This window comes from Copadichromis virginalis, linkage group LG3, assembly GCF_057382275.1.
Source record: "Copadichromis virginalis isolate Kocher_CV1m ecotype Utaka linkage group LG3, C_Virginalis_male_GT1.1, whole genome shotgun sequence".
Lineage (NCBI taxonomy): Eukaryota > Metazoa > Chordata > Actinopteri > Cichliformes > Cichlidae > Copadichromis > Copadichromis virginalis.
Window position 1 is genome coordinate 16,750,495 of NC_140620.1, and position 25,899 is coordinate 16,776,393.

The following is a 25,899-nucleotide window of genomic DNA, read 5'->3' on the forward strand; positions in this document are numbered from 1 at the left end:
TCTGTAGACTCCAAACACGTGCGAAGCTCCTCCACAGCCTCGTTGCTCCACAGTTTTTTGGTCCTCACGACAGGTTTGGAGAGCTTCAGCCTCTGTCTGTACGCGGGGATTAGGTGGATCATGACGTGGTCAGAAAGTCCGAGTGAAGCGCGGGGCACCGCACGATAGGCCCCGCTGATCGTGCTGTAACAGTGGTCTAATGTCCTCTCCTCTCTGGTCGGGCATTTAATATACTGCTTGTATTTGGGAAGCTCATGGCTCAGATTGGCTTTGTTAAAGTCCCCAAGAGCAATGATGAGAGAGTCCGGGAATGTCCGCTCCATGTGCAGTATCTGCTCCGCGAGTGCCTGCGCATCCGCATCTGGCGGGATGTAAACAGTGGCCAGGATGAATACATGTCTGAAGACAGACATGTATCAGTTAGCCACTATCAAACAAGTCAAATTTTCCATGTGACACCTCAGTCAAACCCTCAGAACCACAGGAAAAAAAATTAAATTTGCAGCATTATTAAACAAACTTTGAATAATAGTTCAAAGATACTGGATCACAGCTGTGGGAATATAAATAACATAATGGCATTAAAGTTACTTTTTTTCTTAAAATATACTAAAATATTTACTTAGAATCATATTAGCATCTTCAACTGATGCCAACACTTTAAATATGACAGGAGTTGTGTGTGGAGGCGTGGAAGAGATGACCCAAACGCAAGACTCACGGTGCAGAAATGATGAGGATTTATTGGAGCAGGTGAATGAACAAAGCAGGAACGAAGGACTGGCTGGCTGAAAGACTGGATGAATGGCTGGCTGGCTGACTAACTGAACATACATACGGAGAGACGACATGAACATCAATGACACGACAAGGGCCGAAGGGAAAAGAGGGCTTAAATACATAGACTGATGAGGATGATAATGAGAGACCGGTGAGTCCACAGCTGAACATAATCTGGCTAATGACACGAGACGAGCTGACACAGGAAAAGCAGGAAGTGAGAACATGGAAGTGGCAAAATAAACTGAACATGAACACAACTGAAAACACTGGGTCACCGACCCAGGAACCCTGACAAAATATGTCTTGAATCAACCATGGTATTCACAATACTCAAACCTGGAACTTAGCAATCTTTAACAATTAGTGTTAGATTTGTATTGTTGATTGTCATTTATGCTTAGAAATATTTACTTATATATGCTTAGAGTTTTGTAATTAGTTGTAGATTGGTAGAGGTTTTGATCCTTGATAGTCTGCAAACTTTGTGTGTATTAGACAGCACTTTGGGAGCATGAGAGGTCATACCGTGTCTTATTGTTTTATGGTAGGATTAACGTAGTTGCGTCTGTTCTAGTCTAAGTGCTCTTTGTTTAGATGAACTGCAGGACTTCCTCACCGTGTTATCTAGGATGAACCATCTAGGGTGAGGGGGAGGCTACCCTCTTCCTGACCAAGGATGTTTGACCCTTTGATCAGCAGTCCCCACACACACACACACACACACACACACACACACACACACACACACACAGGCAAGGTACTCTTTGTTTGTATGTAGACGTCGTATGTTAATGAACCTATGCATATTCATGTAACCTCAATAAAAGGACAGTGTATGGGAGAACGGACGAGACCAACTGGAGTCAAGCGGTTGTCCGGTTCTCTCCCGTGCACGAGTAACATGAAGAACTTTGCCTATTTGTGTCTTGCTTAGCAGTGTAATTATATTGTCTTAACGTTCCAGCGAATAGGTTTATGCTACAAACCTAACATTAATTGGTCCTTCGATGCCGGAGCCCTGGAATTGCATTCACCGAGGGGAGGAGAGGCACGCTGAAAGCCTGACGTCAGCCAGGAAGTTCCTGTGGATTCGCGGTCTGTCTTTTCTCCTCGATGAATGACGGTCGGCGGGATTCGGGCTGATATTACACTCTAAGCAACGCCAAGTAAGTTTAAAGAGGCCGACTCTATAACCGTGTCGTTGTGCAGTCTCCGCCACTGTGTGAGGCGTTGAGAAGAGGCCGACTCTATAACCGTGTCGTTGTGCAGTCTCCGCCACTGTGTGAGGCGTTGAGAAGAGGCCGACTCTATAACCGTGTCGTTGTGCAGTCTCCGCCACTGTGTGAGGCGTTGAGAAGTTCGCTACTTTGTGTAGCGATACCCGGGTTCCTTGCTACTTTGTGGAGCAAGAGGTTCCTCGCTACTTTGTGTGGCTAGAGGTGAGTTCTCCGCCGCTTTGTGGGGCGTTGAGAAGTTCCGCGGGGTCCAGACTGTGCTGGACGATAGGCCTATTTTGTGTTGTTGTCGTTGTCATTGTTGTCATCGTTGTTGTTGTTGTGTGGGTGTGTGCGGAGCAGAACATGTGGTCTGTGACACCGACTGTTGTTGTTATCATGGGTTTCTAAGCAACCAAGAGTGAGTCGGAGGGAGACAGACGTTTGTGCTGGACTTTGCTCCTGGCAGCACAAAGTATTTATGTAAAAAAGAGAGGGAGCGACGGCTCCACAGCTGCGCGGGTTCACGCGAGCGCGGTCACGCGGGTTTCACGCGGACCTGAGCCGTGCGGTTAATCGCGGGCTTAAAAATGGAAGAGATTAAAATGTTAGAAGTTTTCAGAAAACACACCAGCCTTGAAGAGCGTGTGGAGAAGGCCAGCCCACATCAGCAGCTATGCTCTGGTGGGTGGCTGTCCCCCCACCCCTTGCTGACACAAAACGTTAACTCTTCAGCCTGTGTGCCAGACCATAGACGTAATTGAGGTGGATAGTTGTTAAAAGTCATCTACATTACGCTTGTGGTTGCTTAAATTCAGTACGATGACATGTGAGGTGAAGTGATATAGATAAATATTTAAACTACTGAAGTGCATAGAGGCACTTGACCTGTGTGGAAGACTGTCGTCTTATTATGAACCATTGTTGAGATGTAGAGCACACCTGTGAAAACAACTAATATGCTGAACCCTGTATGAAACATCTAAAAGTACATGATGGAGAAGCTGAGTTGAATATGAAAGTGTAAGACTTTGCCACTGTGGGCAGAGCAACTACTGTGTGATGTTGCGTTGCAGTTTTTTCTTTTCTTCTGAGCTGATGAGCAGGCTACACATTATCAGATCGAGAGCTGTCTGAGAACTACTCTAAGAGAGGGAAACAGCGCTATGATAACTGTGATAACTGGAGTGTGCAACGTTTCCATGAGCAGTTTTCCTGCATCTTGACTTGTGTGTAGAGTGTTCATAACATCAGCATCATGTTTTTGATTATTTGTTTGTTGGGTTGAAAAATAGTTAAATAAACTGGTGATCATATTTACGGATCACCATGGCACATATCATCAGCCATGTGATTTATTTTTGCAGATGACAAAGTGAGTGTGAATGTGTCTGACATCACAGTGTTTTTGTGCACTGTGCAAGAGTAATTGCCTTTGATTGTGAGTGACAGCGGTGATTTTGCAGGTCACCAGCTATTGTAAATAAAAAAAAAAAAAGAGTGAATAAGAGGGAGAATTTATATTGTAGAAAAAAAATAATCATAGGAAAAAGGTTTTGTGTTGATCAACCAAAAAAAACAACAACTATAATTTCATTTTCTGCTTTTAAGAAAGGACTGTTCACAAAAACACAGAGCGAGAGAGAGAGAGAGATATGTGTTGATTAAGCAGTGATGATAATAATGAAATGTCTTAGTTTGTCACTTTCAGGTGAAAAGCAGACCTGAATCAATTTTCCACATGCAGCGGTCGGAAGAAAGTTATAGTTTAACATCATTGGAAACATGCAGGCCAAGTTTCTGGCTGACTTATTTACAGTGCCATGTGTTTCTCAACCTCACAAGCGAGCTCACTCCTCCCTGAAGATAAGGAATGCAGCTCCATGATAAAGAGACAGCAGCAAGTCCTGAGCACAAAAAGTCCCAGCAAAGCAGCAGCAATGTGGATAAACAGCAGCAGAAGAAAGCAAACCCATCTTCCTGTCTGATTGGATGAATTCCACGGAGGGGCGAGCAAGATGGCGGTGGCAGCATGTTGAAATGCTCAAAAAGGACTGAGTGACTCGGGCAAGCCACATGCAGCTAGCATGCTGGCTAGCGACATGAAAGAAATGGACCCTTCATGATGCGTTCAACGTGCCAGCGCTGTGGTGGGAAAGGCTCCATCATAAACACGCCCTGCGCCGAGGTTCAGGCCAAGAAGAAGAAGACGATGACTTCCAAGCCCAAGAAGGTCGGCCTCAGCGTGGGCGAGCTGATTGTGAAAGCCGTGGCCGCTCTCAAGAAGGCTCTGGCTGCCGGAGGCTACGATGTGGACAAGAACAAGGCCCGTGTCAAGACCGCCATCAAGAGTCTGGTGGCGAAGGGCACTCTGGTGCAGACCAAGGGCACCGGGGCCTCCGGATCCTTCAAGATGAACAGGGTTACTGAGACCAAAGCTAAGACGCCCGCCGCGGCCAAAGCCAAGAAACCGGCAGCAGCTGCTAAGAAGTCGCCCAGGAAGGAAGCAGCAGCAGCACTTCAGCCACTAGCACGAAGTCAACCGCATCAGAGGACAATAGTGAGAGTGGCTGTGACTTCACTGTGCATGTGAAGAAAACGTTTGAGGAGAACTGAACAGTTGGAGTTTGACATTTGCCACCTGTGGAGTAAAATGGCAAGAAGAGACAGTGGGACACAGGACAAAGCTGAAGGAGAACTGCCGGCTGTTGGACTGTTGAAGTGGGAGAGGACAACAGAGTGAGAAGACTAGGTGAGAACACATAGGAATTATTTAATGTGGGAAATCAAAATTTGGGTTAGCAAACCTGGGGAAAAGAAAACTGACTGCTTAAGTTGGAAAATTGAGACAGAGTCTGAAACATTGCGAAAATAGAAACATATACAAAATCACACACACACAAGCAGAACATGCATTAACCCTACTAACAATTCCAAACACAAAATGACTCATGAAGACTCATAGCACATTAGTTAAGAAATGATTAAATAATAGCAGAGAAGTGTGTAGGAAAGGCAGCTTTAAGAACATGCTCTGCTGGATATGCAGCTCCACAGACATGCATTAGACCTGCCTAATAACACAAACACATGTAATGAAAATTAGCTTGTTATCTTTCATCAGTGTTAAAATAGTGTCAATTTAGCAGACACTTGTTATTAAATACTGAATTTATCTAATGCAAAAAATTGACTCTCCAGGTTGCAGGACAACAGTTTAACTTTTGTGGGAAAAAAGATCCTGGTTTGACCAACCAGTGATCAGACAATAAATTTAGTTGTTAAAATGGTAAATTGGGAGAAGCTTCCTGCTTGATTGAGGCAGCACATGTAATTTACTGTATGAGGGAAATTGTCTTTTGTGATACTATTTTGAACATGCTTTTCTGTCGTCCTGTCAACTTAATGGGTTAATAGTTGATATGCAAATTAGTGATCGGTTTTAGATTAATGAAAGGTGACTGAATTCTAGCACGAGTGAATGAGATGTGTTGGAGTTGTTGTGTGTTGAGTGGAGACTCTAAAACACTGAGTTTCCTGCTTTGATGTGCGAGTGAATCCTGTATTTAGATACACAACTCTGAATACGTCAGAACAGACTGTTTTGTGAAGTGCATGACAGCATGTCACATGTTTTATGATGAAGGGAAAAGGAAAATTGAATAAAATAGATCTGTGGCCTAAATGAGTGAAGAGCACAGACCTGGTAATTAAACTCATAGCTAATAAGACATTAGGATTATGTTGTGTGTTGTGCAGCTGATGGTTGATTTGGAGTGAATCTAGCTGATGATTTTTCTTTTGTTGTGAAGTTGAGCCTGCCGATTAGTATGATGGTATGATAAACCATGCTAATGGTATGATTTACCCTCCTGAGATGAGGAGCTTGTGTCATGACTTAACAAGGCCTTTTTATTTTGATACTTTCACAGTGCACTGAGAGTTTGGTTTGATAATCTCTGTTATTTTTTATTTTTCATTTTTGAACAAGCACTGATTTTTGCTTGTGAATTTCTTTTCTTTGAGCAGATCTGCAAGTCGGGAATTAAAAGCGTTACACGTCGTCAAGAAAATTGTTGCAAGTGAGTTTCTCCACATTTAAAATGGGTTCAGGAGAAAGCCACTTATTTGGGACAATTAGGAAATGAGAGTCCCCCCCAAAAAGGATTCACCGAGGAAATCCAGTCTAAATTATTTTTCTTTTTGAAATAACGTCGTTTTGCTGAGCGTGGAAACGAATGCGATGATAATTTCCACAATTAGCAAAAGAAGGAACCACTGAGTGAATGAGTAAGAATTTTAAAATATCTGACTGACTGACTGAACATGATTGTGTGAAGCTAACCCCCACCTGACAAAGGTGCAGATGAACCCATGTGTTTCCTTTTACAGGAGCAGAAAGATGACAGCAACACTCGAGGTTGCATGATGATTTAACCTTTTAAATGCCATTTTCTGTGTCTGTGCATTTATCAGGTGTGTTATTCATAGGCTTGAGTTGCTCACAGAGATATCTGTGACAAAGTATGCATACGCCTGCGCAAGCGCTAATATTTGCATTTTCTTTTCTTACAGCATGCCAGTTCTTCATGTGAATTGATGATGCGATTTATACCAGGACAACTGGTTGATGTTTTTTCCTACTACAGGATTTCTGGGTTTATGTGTGAGGAAAACTGTGTTTACAGGTTATGAGTGGTGATGCTGTTGCATTGTGTTGATGGGAAAATGTGAAGGTTACTTTGATAATGTGAATAACCTGTGTGAAATTTCCTGTGTTGAGAACTGGTGTTACTTCTTTCCACAGCTAGGGTTGACTTTATGGTGTTTTTATGGCACCTCTGGAACCTGTTGACCTGTGTCTGACCTCTGTCTGACTACAGTCAATGTGTATTGCTAATGTTAGTTTCTTTGAGAATGCTGTGGAAGATTCAGCTGAACCGGACAAGTGACATGAGTAAAACAAATAAGAGATACAGTGTTTCTGGGATAGTTTGATATGGGCTCATTAGCTGGCCACTTTTGAGCCCATAGTAATATATAAGTGGAGTGTCTTTGCTTAAGAGCAGTCACCGATTACATTAATGTTGCCTGAGTACATGGGATGATCCATGTCTGAGGCGACTTATGAAAATAATTGTAGTTTACTGATTTGAGAAAACCTGCACATGACACTTGTCTTGCTGATGTTGAATGCTTCTTGTCCTTATGATACAATTGTTTACAGGTATGAAGTTTGATTTTACTTCCAGATTTTGTTTTCCAGGCCATGATGGTGTGTATGCAGGCTCCTGGGAGAGCCAGGTGTTAAGCAAACTTAATATGCAAAGCACACTAACATTTTCATTGCAGGATTATGGGTCCAGGGTGGTGCTGCTCCAGGGGAGGAGATGCCCTGATGTTGCCTGGGATATGATCTAGCTAATCTTTTTCTTTAAGACTGGAATCCAGGTTTGGTGAGTTGACGCATGGGTGTGTCCATGCGTCAAGAGGAGGGGTCCAAGGATTAACATTAAACAATGTTTTTTATTATTGTTGCAGTGATTTGTGTGATTAGCCGTTTTATTTACAAATATTAAACCTATGCAAGTGGTGCACCCATGTTCAGATGAGGCTTTGATGGCCTATAAGTGAAGTTCACTGAACTAAAGAATGTGGTTTGATGATTGTTGACATACTCTCCAAATAGTTTGTCTTCCTAGCAAGGAAATACAGGTGCAGCAGTAATCTCCTGAGAAATCTTCAGAGGCCCAGTGAGAAGCGCATAGCTGACAGGACCAGACAGTGGTTGAGGTCAAAGATCAAGCTGATTGGGGCCCATCATGAAATCAGACCTTGGAGCCACAGCAAGGACCATGAAACTGCCTGCAAAATAGAGGAGAGGATCGTCCACAAGATGGGAGAGAGGCTTCAGGAGGATCAGAGATCATCTTCAGCACAGCAGACATCACACAGAGAGCTGTGCTACTAAGCTTCCAGGAAATCAAGAGGAGACTTCCCACAGCAAGATTTTAAATAAAATGAAAGATTCAATATTGACGCTGAGGAAGACGACTAAGGTGTACGACGTGCTCTGCCTTAAACCTTCAGCAGCGTTGGAACATGAAAACTCGTGGGATGAGGGGAGCGTGCCAAGCTCCATCGACAGCGCAGAAGGAGTTCGAGGATGACATCATGATTCTGTGAAAGCACAGGAACCAGAAGCTATGGTGGTGATGACAGCAGTTTCCTATGAACATCACCTAATGCTGTGCCACTATACTGTGCATACGATGACACTCTGAAGGCTGCTGGGATCATAACAGCAGTAAGATGACGGAACCCAGCACCCTTTCCACAGAGAGCTTTTTCTGCAGAGCGTGGACAATTAAGGAGTCATAAATATCCCCCTCACAAGACGAAGGTCTGAAGTCAGGTGATGGGGGCTGGTAAGAGGCCATAAAACTAGAGTGCTGAGAGGTCTGCAGCTTGGAAATAGCTGAGACCCATGTTGACGAACCACAAAACCAACTAGTATGTTTGAATGTCTATTCTACATACATTTGGACTCTGGTCCTATGGACAGTGATGGAAACAACTGGAAGAGACATTCATGACGCCCTGCAGAGCTTAAACCACTCTGCAGAAAGACATGTGATGTGCACACCCGGAGGAAGCACCACCAAGTTGAGATGTTTTTGAAAATGTTACTTTTTTAGTTTCACTATTAAATTAACAATTTCTTTGGTTGCTCGTAAGATGCAGTTTGCCATGAGATGAGCTCAATGAATGGGGTAACTGCTAATACATTTATTAAACTGTGTACCTTTCAGTAATTTAGGGTGATTTGACATATGCTGAGTATAAAAAGGTTTGCATTGAAACTGTCAGACATGACGTATTCATACCTGGGAACTTTTCAGGCATAAAGGTCAAAAAGGGGGGAAATGTTAGATTTGTATTGTTGATTGTCATTTATGCTTAGAAATATTTACTTATATATGCTTAGAGTTTTGTAATTAGTTGTAGATTGGTAGAGGTTTTGATCCTTGATAGTCTGCAAACTTTGTGTGTATTAGACAGCACTTTGGGAGCATGAGAGGTCATACCGTGTCTTATTGTTTTATGGTAGGATTAACGTAGTTGCGTCTGTTCTAGTCTAAGTGCTCTTTGTTTAGATGAACTGCAGGACTTCCTCACCGTGTTATCTAGGATGAACCATCTAGGGTGAGGGGGAGGCTACCCTCTTCCTGACCAAGGATGTTTGACCCTTTGATCAGCAGTCCCCACACACACACACACACACACACACACACACACACACACACACACACAGGCAAGGTACTCTTTGTTTGTATGTAGACGTCGTATGTTAATGAACCTATGCATATTCATGTAACCTCAATAAAAGGACAGTGTATGGGAGAACGGACGAGACCAACTGGAGTCAAGCGGTTGTCCGGTTCTCTCCCGTGCACGAGTAACATGAAGAACTTTGCCTATTTGTGTCTTGCTTAGCAGTGTAATTATATTGTCTTAACGTTCCAGCGAATAGGTTTATGCTACAAACCTAACAATTAGTTCATCTACAGAATTAAATTACATTAAAAAGTTAAAAACCAAAAAAGGTTAATAAAATTAGTTTTTAACCTCCTGACACCCAACCTATCCATTATGTTTATATACAGACCGATGGCTTCCGGTATGATGGCGCCTGTGTTTGGCTCTGCCGCTTCCGGTTGTAGTTTGTCGTGCTCTACTACTGTTGTGTTGTTTTTTTATGCTCTACTGTTCTCACTCAGTTTTAATGATGTATTTGTGGCCCTGGTGTATGATCGCCTGGCTTTGCTATCCATCCGATCCTCTATGATGCCACACAATGTCTCGTCGTCCTCTGGCATTTTCCACCCTCCTCCATTAGCTGGATCCTCGTCAGGCGATTTCAGTGGTCCCTCTAGACCACGGAGAAGGAGAGGGAGAAGAGGAGGTATTCAGGTAAAGCTCAGGATGTACTGGCGGCGTGGTTTGGCTGGTAAGTGACGTCGAGCGTGCGTTGTCTCCTGTATCCAGAAAAGCTCCATGGAGGGGGACTTGTTTTCCACGGCCTTGTTTGGATACGCTGGGCCCGGCTCTTTGAGACTGTGCCACCTCAGGAGGGTTTATCCAGACTCTGCTGCGGGCTGGCTTTTTCTTCCCTCGGTGAGTGGATTCTATGAGCGTGACGGCTCGAACCCTGTGTATTTACGTCCCTTAACTCGAGCCTCTGCAAATAATGAGGCTTCTAGCTCACTGAATATGGTGCTTTTCAACGCTCAATCTCTCTTTAATAAATCATTCTTGTTGAATGATTTTATATTATCTAAAAAACTCGATTTTTTATTCCTGACTGAGACCTGGCAGCGGGATGTAGACTACTCGTCACTTATTGAACTTTGCCCGGATGGCTATACTTTTATTACCCAGCCTCTGTTGTCTGGTCGGGGTGGTGGGCTTGCTTATAGTTGGGGACTCAAAATGGTGTTGATTTCTCAACCAGTCTTTTTAATAATTACCGTAATTGTCGGGCTATAAGCCGCTACTTTTTCCTCAAGCTTTGAACCCTGCGGCTTTTAGTCAGGTGCGGCTTTTCTATGGATCGTCCCTGATTTTTGTCATATCGTAAGACGATTTGTTTTGTTTGTTCCGCTGTTGTACGGCACTACGTTGCCTGGCGGAAGGGCATGTGATCAGACACACAGTATCGGGGTTCAAGAGTGGTATGTTGGTCACATGTCCATCCGCCAGGCAACATAGTGCCGTACAAGTAGCGCGAAAAACAAACTTCAAAGTAGCGCTACGTGTTCAGCGGGAGTCGTGGATGGTGTGCGGCAATAAACTTGTGAAAAGCAAGTTATGCTCAACTCCACCGGTGGAATCTGACAGCGTGGAAAAGTGTGAAAACATCCATTCATCCACCTGAGCCTAAAAGGTAGTCTGAATCTATTTTTCTGGTGTGCTGTAAGTTATTGTTATGTACTACATTTGTTACTCGTTTATGAAGCACAGCACATGTTTCGTACTTGTAATTACCGCTACTTGTACATATACCTAAAAAGTTGTGCAAATATGTACCCATAACTTGTTTTTCAAAATATTAATAAAAGAGGTGTGTCTCCAAACAGCCATCTCTTTCCTGACAATTCGCTTTGTGCATATTGTGCACTTTGTGACTCTGTCTTGAAAGGTGCTATATAAATAAAAATTTATTATTATTTATTTATTTATTTATGTCCTCTGTAGTGGACAAAGAAATTAAACTGTAAGATCCTTTTTTATTCTTGGTTCTCAGCAGGTTCACAGAGCCAGTGATGAAAAACTCAGATAGGCTTGAAACTTTGTGATCACCATCTTGGAAATGTGGTCAAAAAAGTGCAACAACTAGGCAGTTTTCAGCCACTAGGAAGAGTAAATGTTTGCTCTTTCAGTTCTAGATCCTGTAGCCATTTAACAGCACATTGATTGCAAGAAGTTACTGCACATCAAATTGTTTATTGTGTGTCATATGTTTTCTTTTTTTAATCTTTTTTTCTTTGCATTAAGTTTTTTTAGTAAGTTTAATTTGAATTTACAGAATGATCTTGAGTATGGTAAGTGTGTCTTTAGCTTTGTGGATAATACAAACTGGAAATAGGTAGGGTAGCACTGTTCACTGTGTTTAAAAAGGAGTAGTTTAACTTGGCAGGAAGAAAAACAACTTGCTTGGCTTTTTTCAGAGTTAAAGATAAAGAGCAGCTGTACCTCTGGTCCTCTTTGGCTAATTGTTCATAAGTGGCATCTTTTTTTTTCACAGCCTAATACACTGCAGATGGATCAGTGTCTGAAGAATCAAACACGTAAATCACTTTAACAGCAGCAACTGTAATAGCACTGCACACTTAAGGGTTAATTTTTTACAGTGCTTACCACCTCTGTTGTGAACAAACAGTTGACCAGAAGGAACCCGTGGGTGTTTGTGCAAAAAAGGCGGTCGACCACAGAGCTTTTATCTTCTGTTAATGCAAACTGATGCACTTCACCACAAAGCACAAAGCAAACATGTTCTCACAACATGAACAGTATTATGAGCCAAAATGGAACACGCTGTAGTGAACAACAGGAAGTTGCTGCTTTGGTTTTACATTCAGGACTCAAGAGAAGACAAAATTAAGCAATAGCTTAATTTGCTACAATTTGAGATGTGCATTATTTTAACTAAATTACAGATCCTTTTGTCCAGACGTTGAGATGATTTTTACTAATCCTCACAAAACAATTAACATCCACAGTATTTCCTTTTTGTTTGAGTTGTTAGATCAGCCATTGTAAAAAAAAAAAAAAAAAAATGACATTAAGCTTTGCTGAGTGATTTCTTTTTCCTACAAGTATAAATCCTCAGCTTGTTTTTGTAAGATCAATGCCATAATGCTGGAGAGGACAGGAAGTCCATTACTCAGACTTTGGATTCAGGTGGATAAATGCGGTTTTCATCTCGGAGAATACATTCAGTTACATTACTCTGGGTGTCGTTTGCCAGGTGCTTTTGGGTTAAAATATTTAGATGGATGGATGGAAATCTGATAAATTTCTGCAGGAAAACTGGTCCTTGTGCTACTGTAGTGAGGGTAGTGAGTCCACAACAACTCAGACTCCTTCCTGATGCTTGTTTGACTCCACCAGAGCTGCACTTTGATCTTCAATTTTGTTCACGTTTTTTACAGACAGAATTTCTATAGCCAACAAGGACAGTGTATTGGATTCATTATTAGGTTCACTGATTTTAGGATCTCTCTAGTTTTTGCAGACATTGTGGTTTACAGAATAAAGACCTCCACCTCACACTCAAGCACTTTGTACCCAAGTATGAAATAGCTGGAATAAGAATTCAGACCTTCAGCAGTTTAATACTATCATTCCTAACTGGAATAAAGCAGAGTGCACACTCTGGGTTGAGATAGTTCCTGACTCGAATTAAGGGTTTCATGTGAAGCCTTTTGTTAAGCATTTTGTGACCAAGATTGCAAAATACTTGAACACCTTGTTCAAGTATTTTTCTGATCTTGCTTATAAAGGACTGGTGCACCTCTATAACACAGATGTAGTGCTATGTTATATTTAATGGAGAGATGAAAAAAACGCTTTGGGTTTATCGGCGAACATTCTTACTATGGCCATGAGCTCTGTAGGAAGAGACCAAAAAGATGACTGAGGGTCAAAATGGCTTCCTTTGTATCTGGGCTCTCTCAAGAGTCTCAGCTTGGTCTATTAAAAAGGGCTAAAAGGGACTAGATTCAAGGTGATTGAACCATTTGAGGATCCTTCAGTTCACATCCTAGGTGAGGTACTTTAGGGACAGTCAAATAGGAAGCTTAGGGCAAATGCAGGAAGTGCTGAGTTGGGAATTCTTCTGTCCTACCAGAATAACAGAAGTTATAAACTGAAGCATTAAAACATCTGTATCACAAATTTTTTTATGTTTTTCTGTGTCTGAAAGTCCTGCAGGATCTTAGCTTGATCATTTTCAATCACCCTAGAGGGTGTGTCTCATTTTCACCTCTGGACTGTATTCAGCACAGATGTTCTTGTATGCTATGCTAGCCAAATGGTTATGGCGTTCCTTGTATGTGTTTGTTACAGAAGTTTGTAGTTTCAGACCACAAAAAAATTGAATGCTAATGAGAAGAACTGATTTGTCTGTAGGTGGTGACCAAACAGTTTTCAGAAAAGACCTCAGGGCAAGATCTAAAGGATTTGTTTAGCCCAAAAAATATTTTCTAAGTTTGGATGTTAAAAGTCTCTTTGTGACATTGTGAAGGTTTCCCACAAGGACTAATGATAACTAAAATGATGCTTGGGATTATTGAATAAAAAGTAAGTTCAGCTTTCAAAGACTAACCCCATTTTCCATTTTATAATCAATTTAAATGAGGAAAAAAAAGGCAAAATTGTTGAAACCACTGGACAATTCTCACATTTAAACTAAATTAAACACATTAAAATGAAAATGTACACCATGTCACCTGCTGCTGGTTGGTTTCTGAGTGTCCAAGGACATAAAGTCTTTCAGTCTCAAACAGACACATCCTGTACTGAAGCTCTGCTGTGCAGTTCACAGTATTGAATGATGTCTTTGCTTTTTCCTGTAATGTGTGTGTTTCCTGCATTGAAGAGAGATGTACATCAGTTAGCCACAAGTAAACAAGTTAAAGTTTCCATCCGACATCTCAGTGAAACCCACTGAACCACACGACGAAAGTGTCACAACAAAAAAATATATATACATCTTTAATAATGCAAAGATATCAAAGACGTTGGTGTCATAAAATAACTAATATTTGTATATGACCGATTGCATTTCAATTAAGACAAATTATTTTATTTTTTAATTATTTGAGTATAATTTGGTTAGAAAATGATATGAAGCATATAAAAAAATTTTCAACATGTGGATTTCCTCTTGTCTGAGGTGCTGGGGGGACCAGTTAGAGACCAGCAGATGGACATCAGTGGTTGGACTGGTGGACTGGTGGACTACTTCAGTGAAGAGTAGACGACGTCTGGCTCTGGTTTAAAGTCTGAATACAAACACACACAGTTCAAACAACAGGAAACATGATTACAAGCTTTGTAGTTCAATCAAGACCTCCAATCTCCACCTCTCTGCATCACACACAGTCCCAGTTCAGACTTTCCCTGTAATTTTAAAGCTTTCCAGCTTTCAGTCATCATACTGGTGCATGTGATATCAGTGGTTTCTCTCCCCTCCTCTTTCAAAGCCACAGTCATCAACTCCATTGAATAACATTAAGAATTAAAAGAAGGACACGATTTCTCAGACAGGCTGAACATTCAGACCACCACCACACGCGGTTCGGTTTATATGTTGCATGTCTTTTTCCTGTCTTCCTCTCCTCACCCCCACCTGGTTACACCAGATCCCCACCCCTCCCTGAGCCTGGTTCTGCTGGAGGTTTCTTTTTTTTTTTAAGTTTTTCCTTGCTACTGTCATCAAAGTGCTTGCTCATAGGGGGTCATCGGATTGTTGGGGTTTCTCTGATTTTCCTGTATTATTGTAGTATCTTTACCTTATAATGGAACGTGCCTTCAGGCTACCGTTGTCATCTAGCACTGTAAATATAAAATTGAATTGAACATGTAGTATCCAAACAGTACCTTCCTGGATGGTGTTCTTATAACTAGGACTGCACCAAATGGTTTACATTTTTCTAGTTGTAGTGTTCTACCCAGTGTTACCTAGTATTCAATGACCCAGTATTCTGGATTGTTGGTTTAGCTTGCATGTGTGACATCCTTGCTCACTAACAATGCTTATTAGTGCAGAAACAGGGTGGTCCTCCCTGATTATCTGTGACTACCAAATGATGACATCATGTTAGGATTAGCTAAATTACACAGAACAAAAATATAAACGCAACACTTTTGTTTTTGCTCCCATTTTTCATGAGCTAAACTCAAAGATCTGAAACATTCTCAACATAGAGGAAAAGACCTATTACACTCAAATATTGTTCACAAATCTGTCTAAATCTCTGTTAGTGAGCACTTCTCCTTTGCGCAGATAATCCATCCCACCTCACAGGTGTGGCATGTCAACACAGATTTAGACAAATTTGTGAACAATATTTGAGAGTAATGGGTTCTTTGTGTATGTAGAAAATGTTTCAGATCTTTAAGTTCAGCTCATGACAAATGGGAGCAAAAACAAAAGCACTGCGTTTATATTTTTGTTCAGTGTAGAATGGAAACGTGAGGACATGAAAAGAACAGTTGGTTTTCACTCTGTTCAGACAAACAGCAGCTGTACCTCTGATCTTCTTTGGTTTGATGGCTATGTGTCCACAAGTGACATCTTCAGTTCTCACTGCTGAGTACACCACATCTGTATCAATGTCTGCAGAATGAAAGATGTAAGTTAGTTTAAGGACAGTCCATTAGTTTAACCTTGGTTTTAGAAGCAACAATGCGGTTTTCATCTTGTAGAATACATTTAATTACGTTTCTCTCTTTGTGTTGTGGTAGGTGCTTGTCCCATTTTGATCTCGGGACTTCCAGGCCATACTTGCACCCTGCTGTTCTGAATTGTATCAGGAGCTTTCTTGTCTTGATGTCAGTGGCTTCTATCTCCTCCTTTAGCTTATTATCCCAACGGGTTTTCTGACCACTGGCAGGGTGTAGCTATTATTTATCTGGATCAGACCTTATGAGGACTTATCCTTAACTTATCCTCTCCAGGTAATTGGTGATTGAGGCTTTCCTAGCAGTTTCTTCATGGTTCCCATATCTATCTAGCTGGCTATCTTGACAAGGTCTGGCAGAAACAATTATTTCACAACTACCACCCATATCACGTGAGAGAAAAACACAATGTTACCTCTGTGTTCTTTGATTGCCCTTTGCTGATGATGTGATGATTTGATGTCACTATATGTGATGTCATCTGTGAAATTATCATTTGCAACTTCTTCTTGTTCAGCTGAAATAATAACATTTAACCGCTGTCATAACTCTTGTATAAAGAAATTATTTTGGAACCCATTTCTATGTTTGTAATTTTCAACAAATTATAATTACTTCAATGGGAAAAGAATGTCAATCCAACAAAGTAACAATAGTAAATTTTTTAAAATCATTCAGTAAACCAACTCTTGTAAGATCAGGACGTCTGAGTCTCACCTTCAGGTTTCCTGTGAACACATCGTCTCACCAGCAGAACCAGTAACACCAGTAGAACCACAACACAGACTGATCCAACACATGTCAACACAGAGAGAACAGGAGGAGAGCGTGATGGAGGAGGTGTGGATGTAGGTGGAGGTGTGGATGTAGGTGGAGGTGTGGTGGTTTGTTCCCCTAAAATAAAGCAAACACAGTCATTAAGTTGTCGTCACATTGTGAATGTTGAAAGCTGCAGAAACACAGACAGGTGAGTGTGTCACCTGTGACAGTGATCCAGCTGGATGGAGACTCTCCATGACCGCTGATGTCACACTTGTAGAGGCCTTCATCAGACCTGGAAACATGCTGGATGGTCATGTGACCTGTAGGCTGCTTCCTGATGAGGGAGCCATCTTTATAGAAAGCAGCTGGGAGGTTGGAGGGAGTGGTCTTTGTTTTACAGAGCAGAGTGACGTCATCTCCCTCCATCACAGGGAGGACAGGACTCTGCAGGATCACTGATCCACCTCAACACAGAGACAAACTACAGCATTTCATCCATTTACACACAGCTTCATCAACACTAACTCCACACACTCAGCTTACCAGTGACTGTCAGGTTAACCATGTTACTGATGGGACCCTCTCTGGACTCACACTAGTAAACTCCACTGTCCCATGTGAATATTTCACTGATGTTACAGGAATAACTGGTTGGCTTTGTCATCTGACCTCCACACCGAAGTCTCTGTTGTTTGCTTGTGTTTCTCCTCAGAGTCCATCCAGTAGAGCTGTCGTCCTCCTCACAGCTCAGAGACACAAAGTCTCTTTCAAAAAACTGAGAGCTGCTGGGACTCACAGTCAGACGAGCTGTGAGGGTTAAAATGAAAAAAACAAACAAAAAAACAAACAAACTGTTGCTTGGTTATACTTTTGCCTGACACAAAGGTGTTTTACTTAATTCTGAAACATGAACCCAATCAGGTCATATCAGTGAGCATTTCTCAGGTTTAAACTGTGACAGAAGAAGGTTACTGACCTTGGTTTGTTGTGCAGCTCAGCAGTGAGATCAGAACTAAAGAGAAATGACACTCAGGTTGATTTGAGGTGAACATAAAGAACAACTCCACACAAACAGCTGACAAACACACAAACTCGTCTCTCTCTGATGTATCTGCTCATTTCGTTTTTGTTGCCAGCAACATGTTTCAATAAGAGTCAGTCAGAGTTCACCTCCCCTCAAAGGGAAGGGCTAAACCAAAACATGGATGTTTCATTACATTTGTATTACAACATGCTGATTTTAACACTATGGTGTCTGAGTTTTGTCCCATATCCTTGAAGCTTTACCTACTAAAACTGTGTATTTTATTATCTTTACCGACATGAGGAGCAGAAATGACTGAAATCTTTTATAAAGTGTAAAAACTTGAGATTTAATAATAATAATGGATTGGATTTATATAGCGCTTTTCAAGGCACCCAAAGCACTTTACAATGCCACTATTCATTCACACACTGGTGGAGGCAAGCTACAGTTGTAGCCACAGCTGCCCTGGGGCAGACTGACAGAAGCGAGGCTGCCATATCGCGCCATCGGCCCCTCTGGCCAACACCAGTAGACAAGTAGGGTAAAGTGTCTTGCCCAGGGATCGAACCGGCGACCTTCCGGTTACAGATGCGATTCCCAACCCCCTGAGCCACGGTCGCCCTGCATTTGATCATATATTCATGCAGTGTGTGAGTTTGTGAATAACTTTATGGCGTCATTGTGATCATGGGACATTGTACCAAAAATATGTACATTGTGTAGTACAATGTACATGTGCTTTTAATATTATGTATTAATCAACATGGTTCATTGAAATATTTTTTTCAAGCTCAGCTTTGACCTTGGACACTAACAATCAAGGTCAAATGATTGGCGAGCCTTGGTAACACATGTCCTCCCCCAAGGTCTAGTGTATAGCTGTCAAGTTTGAAGATGATCCTTTAAAAAATGAATATACAAAAAAAATTTAAATAGGAAGAATATGATTGTAATAAATAGTTGCGATTTTCACAGTCGGTGTGACCCTGAGAGCGATTTTTACTGAAATGAAATCAGGTTGGGCATCTACCATCACACAAAGTTTGAAAAAAATTATATATTAAAAACTGTGGATGTTAAATTGCTAACAAATTAAAAGAAGTGACTACATACTTCCTCCCTTCGGGGAGAAGCTACAGTTTGGACATCAAAAATAGTGTGTCAAAAAAATAAAATAAAACAAAATAAAATAAAATGCTTTTAAATAACCCTGTAAAGTCATGTGTCCACTGTGCAGCTGTGTTGATATAATGAGTGAATGATTTGATCTTTTCACTGCCTGCTGTGTTTCCTCGACTCCTGAGCAAAGATAAAGAGTCAGTTCAGACCTGCAGTTGGTCCTCGTGGTGTTTGAACTTGAATTCAGCCTGATTTGTTTTTCATGTCTTCTCCTCCATCATCAGTTATCAGGAGAGCAGACAGTCAAAGTACAAGAATTCAAACAAACACAGAGATTCTACTTACAGAGCAGACACAGCACAGATGTTTCCTTCATCGTCCTTCTCACTCATTTGAGCTTTTTTTCATTTCTGTCTCTGACACCAAGTAAAGCCCGCCCTCTTCCTCTGAGCACCAGCTTTCTATTGGTTCAAATATAGTGGTGGGAGACTACAAATAATTTTAATTCATCAAGTGAATCAAACACAATAACTATGCGCACTATTTCTTAATTTTTTCTGAAGTAAAACATTTGTCAGTTCACACATATGAAAAGAAACATGGCAGAAAATCTCCTTTGCTGTCAGTGATCTGTAGTTTGATTGATGAACAAATCCATTTCCATGTAGAGGACGTCCCCCTCAGTGAGAGAGGCAGATATGAGCTGAAACACAGGAATCAAACCAGGGACGCTGCTGTTATGGAGCTGAACTGGAACCATTCAGACACTGAGGCCCTCTGAACACATTTTAATTACAGCTGTGCAGAGACACACTGATGACTGACTGGAACACTATGATTCACATTTTACATTAACACCATCCTCACACATGGTTTACATATGGCCACTAGAGGGAGATGTTGGACTTCACATACTAACATGGACGCAAGCAGACAACAATACTCCAGCACATTCATCCCATTTTATGTCACTTTATGTATTTCTGCATTTAGCTCTTTGTTTATCTGTTTAAAGCAGTTAAATAATCACATTGTAAGTTAAATCAACACTAGTGACTTTTTTTTTGTGGGCAGAGATCCTTCATTTCTCAACACGACTGTTATTGTGACACATTTTACAGGAACTGTCACGGCTCGTGGGATGAGCAGTGTGGAATTATTAAACGAGCCTAAACACAGGCAAACGATTGATAATATGAGTGAATGTTTATTTTCAAAGTGTCAAAATGACACCAATAGGCAGCGGGGTATGAGAAACAACTGAGGAAACCTAAACTGGGAAACCTAAACTGGGAAAACTAAAGAGCAAACCTGAAATGATAATCAAACGGGGTGAAGGACAGAGAGACACAGAGGGAGGGAAACTCCTCAGGATGACAGAGGGGATTATTGCAGACAAACCAGCAACAGGCAGGAGAACACACACGGCTTAAATACACACAGCTGTAATCAAGGGATGCGGGGCAGGAGAGGAACACACCTGGGAGAAATCACGGCTGACGAGACAGGGGAAGGTAACTGAACACACTCACAATGAGACAGAGACCTTTAGAATAAAACAGGAAACTAACAGGCACAGAGAACCAGACAAGACACTGAACTTAACAGACAGACTCACGAGCAGACACAGTAACACCAAAGACAGACAGAGGGAACACAGTATAAAACAAAACCCTAACACATAGCAAACCTAAACAAAAAACACAGAATAATATAAAGAAGTCAGACACAGTGTTTTGTGTTTCTTTATATTATTGAAAGGATCATGACAGGAACAAGACTCAAACTGATTTTTATAAGAAAAAAAATGCCTGTGTTATGGTATTTATTCTATAAAAACTTTTGAGTAGTTTCACTGCAGATGTACTTGGTCATCTAAATAACGTTTAGAAATCATATGTACTGTCAGATGAAGATGATGAGACAGCAGGGATGGTGATAAGGCTAATAGAGGCTCCTGATTTTATGGTCTGTTCATAATTTCAGTTCAGCATTTGCTCAAGAATGAATTACAAATATACATTGTATGGTATATTACATACTTACTGTGTTATTACAATAATCAGTTTTACAGTATTAAACGACTACCCCAAAAGATGGTGGAGTGGGCTCATTGAACACTGGTGAAATCTTAAGAAAAAACAAAAAACAGAAACAGAATTTATTTCATTTGACATACTAGTTACACAATATGGGATCAACAAGAAAAGATTTTTAGAATATCAACAAATTAAATCCATAGTAAAAAAGAAATTTAAAACAGGTCAAGCTGAACTACAAACACCACCAAGTGTGGTTCAATTTCTTACTCTTAAAACCCCCAAATTACTATCCAAAATATACAGAATGCTTTCTAAAACAGATGAATCAATATCACTTCCTATTGCAAAATGGGAAGCGGATTTATCAGTTAACTTAGACCTAAACTTCTGGTCTCAGATTTGCTTAAAAACCTTTCATCTAATTAGCAATCCCAGTCTTTAATTAATTCAATACAAAATACTACATAGAGTGCAATATACAGGTCATCGGATGTTCAAGATGGGCTTTACGTCTACCAACAACTGCTCACACTGCCAAACCAATTCACCGGACAATTATATCCACACTCTTTGGTTCTGTCCACCAGTTCAGAAGTTTTGGCGCGAGATATGTGAAGACTTATCAAAGTGTCTGAAATGTAACATTCCAACTTCCCCCTTAGTGTGTTTGTTGGGCAGCTTAGATAATGTCACTTCAGAAAAGAATATAGTTTTTAATATGGTTTTCACTGCCCTATGCATAGCCAAGAAAACAGTCCTCATGAACTGGAAAAATAAAAATAATCTTAATTCTAACCAATATAGAAATTATCTATTAGATTACATTAGTCTTGATACAGCCTCTGCCACCACATCAGATCAATTGCTCTGGGCTCCTTTGATCAGCTCCATCACCCAGTGGGGGTGGGGGGTCATAGTTTGGTCCCACCTTCGCTGTTGTGATTGGTGTGGGGGTAGGGACAGGTTTAGGGCGTCGGGGGTTTCCCCAGGAGCATCTTCCTTGGGGGGCTCAACCCGGGGTAGGAGTCATGACCTATTAGGGGCTCTGTTGGCTCTCAGGTGACGGTTTCCTCGTGGCTGCGTGCAGCGGGGCTAGGGGAGGGTCTGTGCTGACGGACGTGGGTTACTGACCTGGTAGCCTGGCTGCCCCTGGGTGGGTCCGGGACGGGCGTAAGGTCCTGGGGGCGCTCCGTCTCTGGGCTGGGGCCCTGGCCGGGCCTCAGGGGCTTGGGTCCTGGTTGGTGTGTTGCTGGGGTTGTGGGCGGGTGGGTGTATGGGGGCCCAGCCCTGGCGCAGGTTGCCGCCTTTGCATCAAGCCACCTGGGGGGCTCTCCAACTGGTGGGGGAGGTTGTTACACCTTGCAGGAGCTCTTCAGGAACTCACTCTGCAGGAGGGGGAGATACAGGAGAGGTGGAGGAAGATCTCAGCCTGGGCGTCTATTGTCTTGTGTAGTCTGGAAGATGAGTGGATGACGGGGTGGATGCAGTTTTCTCTGTGGTGGGGTCGGGTGGGCTGTTCCGGGCTCTGTGGGGCCGGGCGTCGCTGCTGTACTGGGCCCCGGTCCGGATGGGCCTGGGCCCCCTTTCCCTGGCGGGTTGCAGAGTATGGGGGTGCCTACTGAGGTCAGCGGGGAAGCTGGCCCCAGGGAGGGGTCACTTGCCCCTCCCTTCCTTTCCTACCCATCTCCAGCTGCCTCCCTCTTCCCGCTCCACCACAATCACCCACACATGCAGGGCCTTGGGGGTAAAGGTGTGTCACCAGGGTGCAGGGGAGGCATCCTCCCCTCTGTCCCCTTCTGGTTGCCTGTGCCTCAATTTTATCTCACAACTTAGACATTCACATTACTCACACTCTCATTACACATACATATAGGATCTTGGGGGTGGGCATGCTACGAGGACTCCAAAAGACCATCAGGGTGTACAACCTCACCCCTGGCGTCATTACCCACCTCTCAATTTTAAATACACGTAGACATTGAGGGCTATCAGGAGGGGCTATGCGCTTACCTGCTGCTCTCTGGCAGGTAGCTCCATGCCCTCCTGGGTTTTAAATGCACCTTAGAACACACATGCATCAACACTACATATGAGCGGGCGGAGGGAGGTTTGGAGTCTTCACACAACTGCGACCTGCTGGAGCGGGGGACATGGAGGAGGAGTTGGCCGTCCGACTGGGGTCTGGAATGTGGGGCCTCCCTGCTGCTGCGGAGTCGGAGCGGTCTGCTTCTCTCCACCCCAGGGAAAAGGGTAACACCACCTGGGTCTGGGTGCAGTTTCCCCATCCAGGGGCAAGGGTACCTAGACCTGGTTCTTAGAGTACGCTTGGGGAGTGTGATTGCTGTGTCTCTCTATGTCTGTCTCCACGTTGGTTGAGTGTGGAGTAAGTGCATATGAGAGCATGAGGGTGGGAATGGATGTTTGTATCTGTGTGTGCCTGTTTGTCTGTGTCCATATGTCAGGTTGGGTATCAGACGCCACCTCTCTGGGGACATCTCAGGCCCTCCAAGGTTTGGAGGCCTATCTCCCCCACCACTTCCCCTGCCGGTGGCAGACGCCCTCAGACATCGGTGCGTTGGTGGTTCTTTGTGTCTGGGGGTGGGCGTCCAGGTACACACTGGCTCACTCCTTGGTGGCTGCTTATCGGGTCCTGGAGCCTGAGGCTCGCTCGGGCCACTTCGGGGGTGGGGTTCCCTCGGCCTCTCGACCTGGGGCTCGGTCACTCTGGCACAGCTGGCTGCCGGCGGAGCTCACGGACACAACCCCCCCTGGCTTCTGCTCCGCGGCTCCTGAGTGAGCCCTCATCTGGGACTCTCCTCAGCTCTTTCTGGGACAGTGGCGCAGCTGCCCCTCTGTTGGTCTTCCTTGGTCTCTTGTCTTCTGAGGGCCTCTGGATGTCTGGAGTTTTGATCTCCTCCATACCTGCTTCATGCCTTGGAGGACCCGGCAGTGGCTCCCCACACCCTCTAGCAGATCATTACATGAAGGAACCTTTTAAAAACAAGCGTGTCCATGCTCACAGGTGTACACACGGGTGATCACACACACAAACTACACCCTTTTTGGCTCCTACCTCAAAGCACACTGTGTTCTGTCGATCTTACGTGCTGCACAATAATGTTTAATATTTACAGTTATATTCCCATAGATCATTGTGATGTTGTTTATTCTATTGCTCTCGTTTTCTGCTGCTTGTTTTCTTTTTTCTTTCTCAACAGGTGATCCAGGTGATTGATATATGAATTTTTTTGTCTGCTTATTTAGTTGTTTTTTGCCCTCTATCCCCGTTCCTCTTCTCCGTTGTCCCCCCCCCCCCTTCCTTTCTCCCTTTTCTTTTCCTCATTCAAGTCTGTCCCACATCTAGCAAGTGAAAATAAAAAAATAAATAAAATAAACAATAAAAGGTGAATCAAATAGACCATTACGGCAAGGCTGGGATGGTCAATTTGGTAAAGTAAATCCGTTGGGCATCTTTCTTTGCCTTTAGACAATAATTCTGATGGCAAAAGAACCAAACGGGACAGGCAAACCCCCCCCCCCCAAAAAACCCCACTTTTTTTTTTTAAATTTGCAAATATAATATATATTATATAATATTAAGTGCATGGACTACCTGCAGAGCAGAGCCCTGAAGAACTGACATGCTTGTGTTTCTGAACTCAAAACACATTATAAACGGACCTACTGAGTATATTGTTATGTCTACCTTTATGTGGCACTATGTTAACGACAGAGTCATGAAAATCCAGTTATTCAGTGATGACGCGACGAATCCTACTTCCGGGCCTAAAGTAGTCTGCGTTTAATATGGCTTTTGTGTTGTTAACATGTTTAATGTTATGTATTTTCTTCTATTTGATCTCAAAAAGCTCCTAAAACAGTCAGTGATCACTGTTGACCTCCCTCGGCTTTTATTACCGCTAATCATTTATTTAAGCTCAGTTTTTAAAACCTTAGGATGTAACTACAGCCCAGCCCATGCAGCAGTATGACTAACCTCGTATTGTGGATGGATTATCTCAGTTGTTCTCCTGGCTGCAAAGTCTCTGCTGAGGTATGATCGCCAGACACTATTGGACCTCAAACCTGTGGTCCAAAATATTGTGTCCTTTGGAGCTGGTGGGCAGCAACCCCTGCCCCCATTTGCATCGGAAACCCCAGGTTACCTGTACCGGGTTCCCACGCTACCTTCCCGGCGAAAGCGTCCTCGTCGCCGGGGTAAACGAAGCGGTCGCCTGGTGAAGCTAAAGGTTTACCTAAAGAATTATTCTGCTGTTTTCCGACCAGTGCATGGATTCTTGCCAAGGTTGTTTGCGTCTCGGCGTTTTCTGGATCCTGTTGATGCCTGTTTGGTGCCTGTGGTCGGCTTTGATGATGATGCTCCTCGGCCTCGCTGCCCATGCCCTCCCAGGCTAAACCTCCGCTGTCAACATTATCGGAATCTGAGATCGCTGCGGCGGGTTTCTGGACCTCCTGAACCCCGAGCGCCAACTCCAGCTCCCGCTAGGATTGGCCTGGTGAACGCCAGATCACTTTTAAACAAAACTTTTATTCTTCGGGACTTCTTCAGTTCCCGTGATCTGGATTTTCTGTGTGTGACTGAGACGTGGCTGAGTGTTGGTGAGTCCAGTGTTCTATCTGAACTTTTACCTGTGGATTGTTGCTATTTTAACTCGCCACGGACGTCAGGCAGAGGTGGAGGCACAGTGACTGTTTACAAAAAGGATTTTAAATGTAAGCAGTGTTTTCTACAGCCTTCGTTCTCCAGCTTTGAACTTACCTCATTTGAGGTGAGTCGTACAAACCCGGTTTTCTGCGCTGTCATCTATCGCCCCCCGAAATACAATAAGAACTTCATAAACGACTTTTCTGATTTTTTAGCTGGGATTATGCCCAACTATGATAGTGTTCTTATTGTTGGAGATTTTAATATACATGTATGCTGTCCTGATAAGCCACTGGTAAAGGACTTTTTAAGCCT

At 42.8% G+C, this 25,899-nt stretch overlaps 1 protein-coding gene and 1 pseudogene across 1 annotated transcript in view; one reads left to right on the plus strand and one right to left on the minus strand.

Annotated features, from left to right (window-relative positions):
* The first annotated feature begins 3,093 nt into the window (after positions 1-3,093).
* LOC146713088 (histone H1 pseudogene) lies at positions 3,094-9,521 on the plus strand (annotated as a pseudogene).
* Positions 9,522-14,522: 5,001 nt separating this feature from the next.
* Positions 14,523-25,899, minus strand: part of LOC146713089 (uncharacterized) — a 55,810-nt gene continuing 44,433 nt past the window's right edge. The window contains exons 5-7 of the mRNA XM_085437478.1: positions 16,686-16,754; positions 15,817-15,903; positions 14,523-14,566 (exon numbers count right to left, since the gene is read on the minus strand). Of these exons, the coding sequence (XP_085293604.1) occupies positions 14,523-14,566; positions 15,817-15,903; positions 16,686-16,754 (200 nt within the window). The remainder of the gene's footprint in view (positions 14,567-15,816; positions 15,904-16,685; positions 16,755-25,899) is intronic.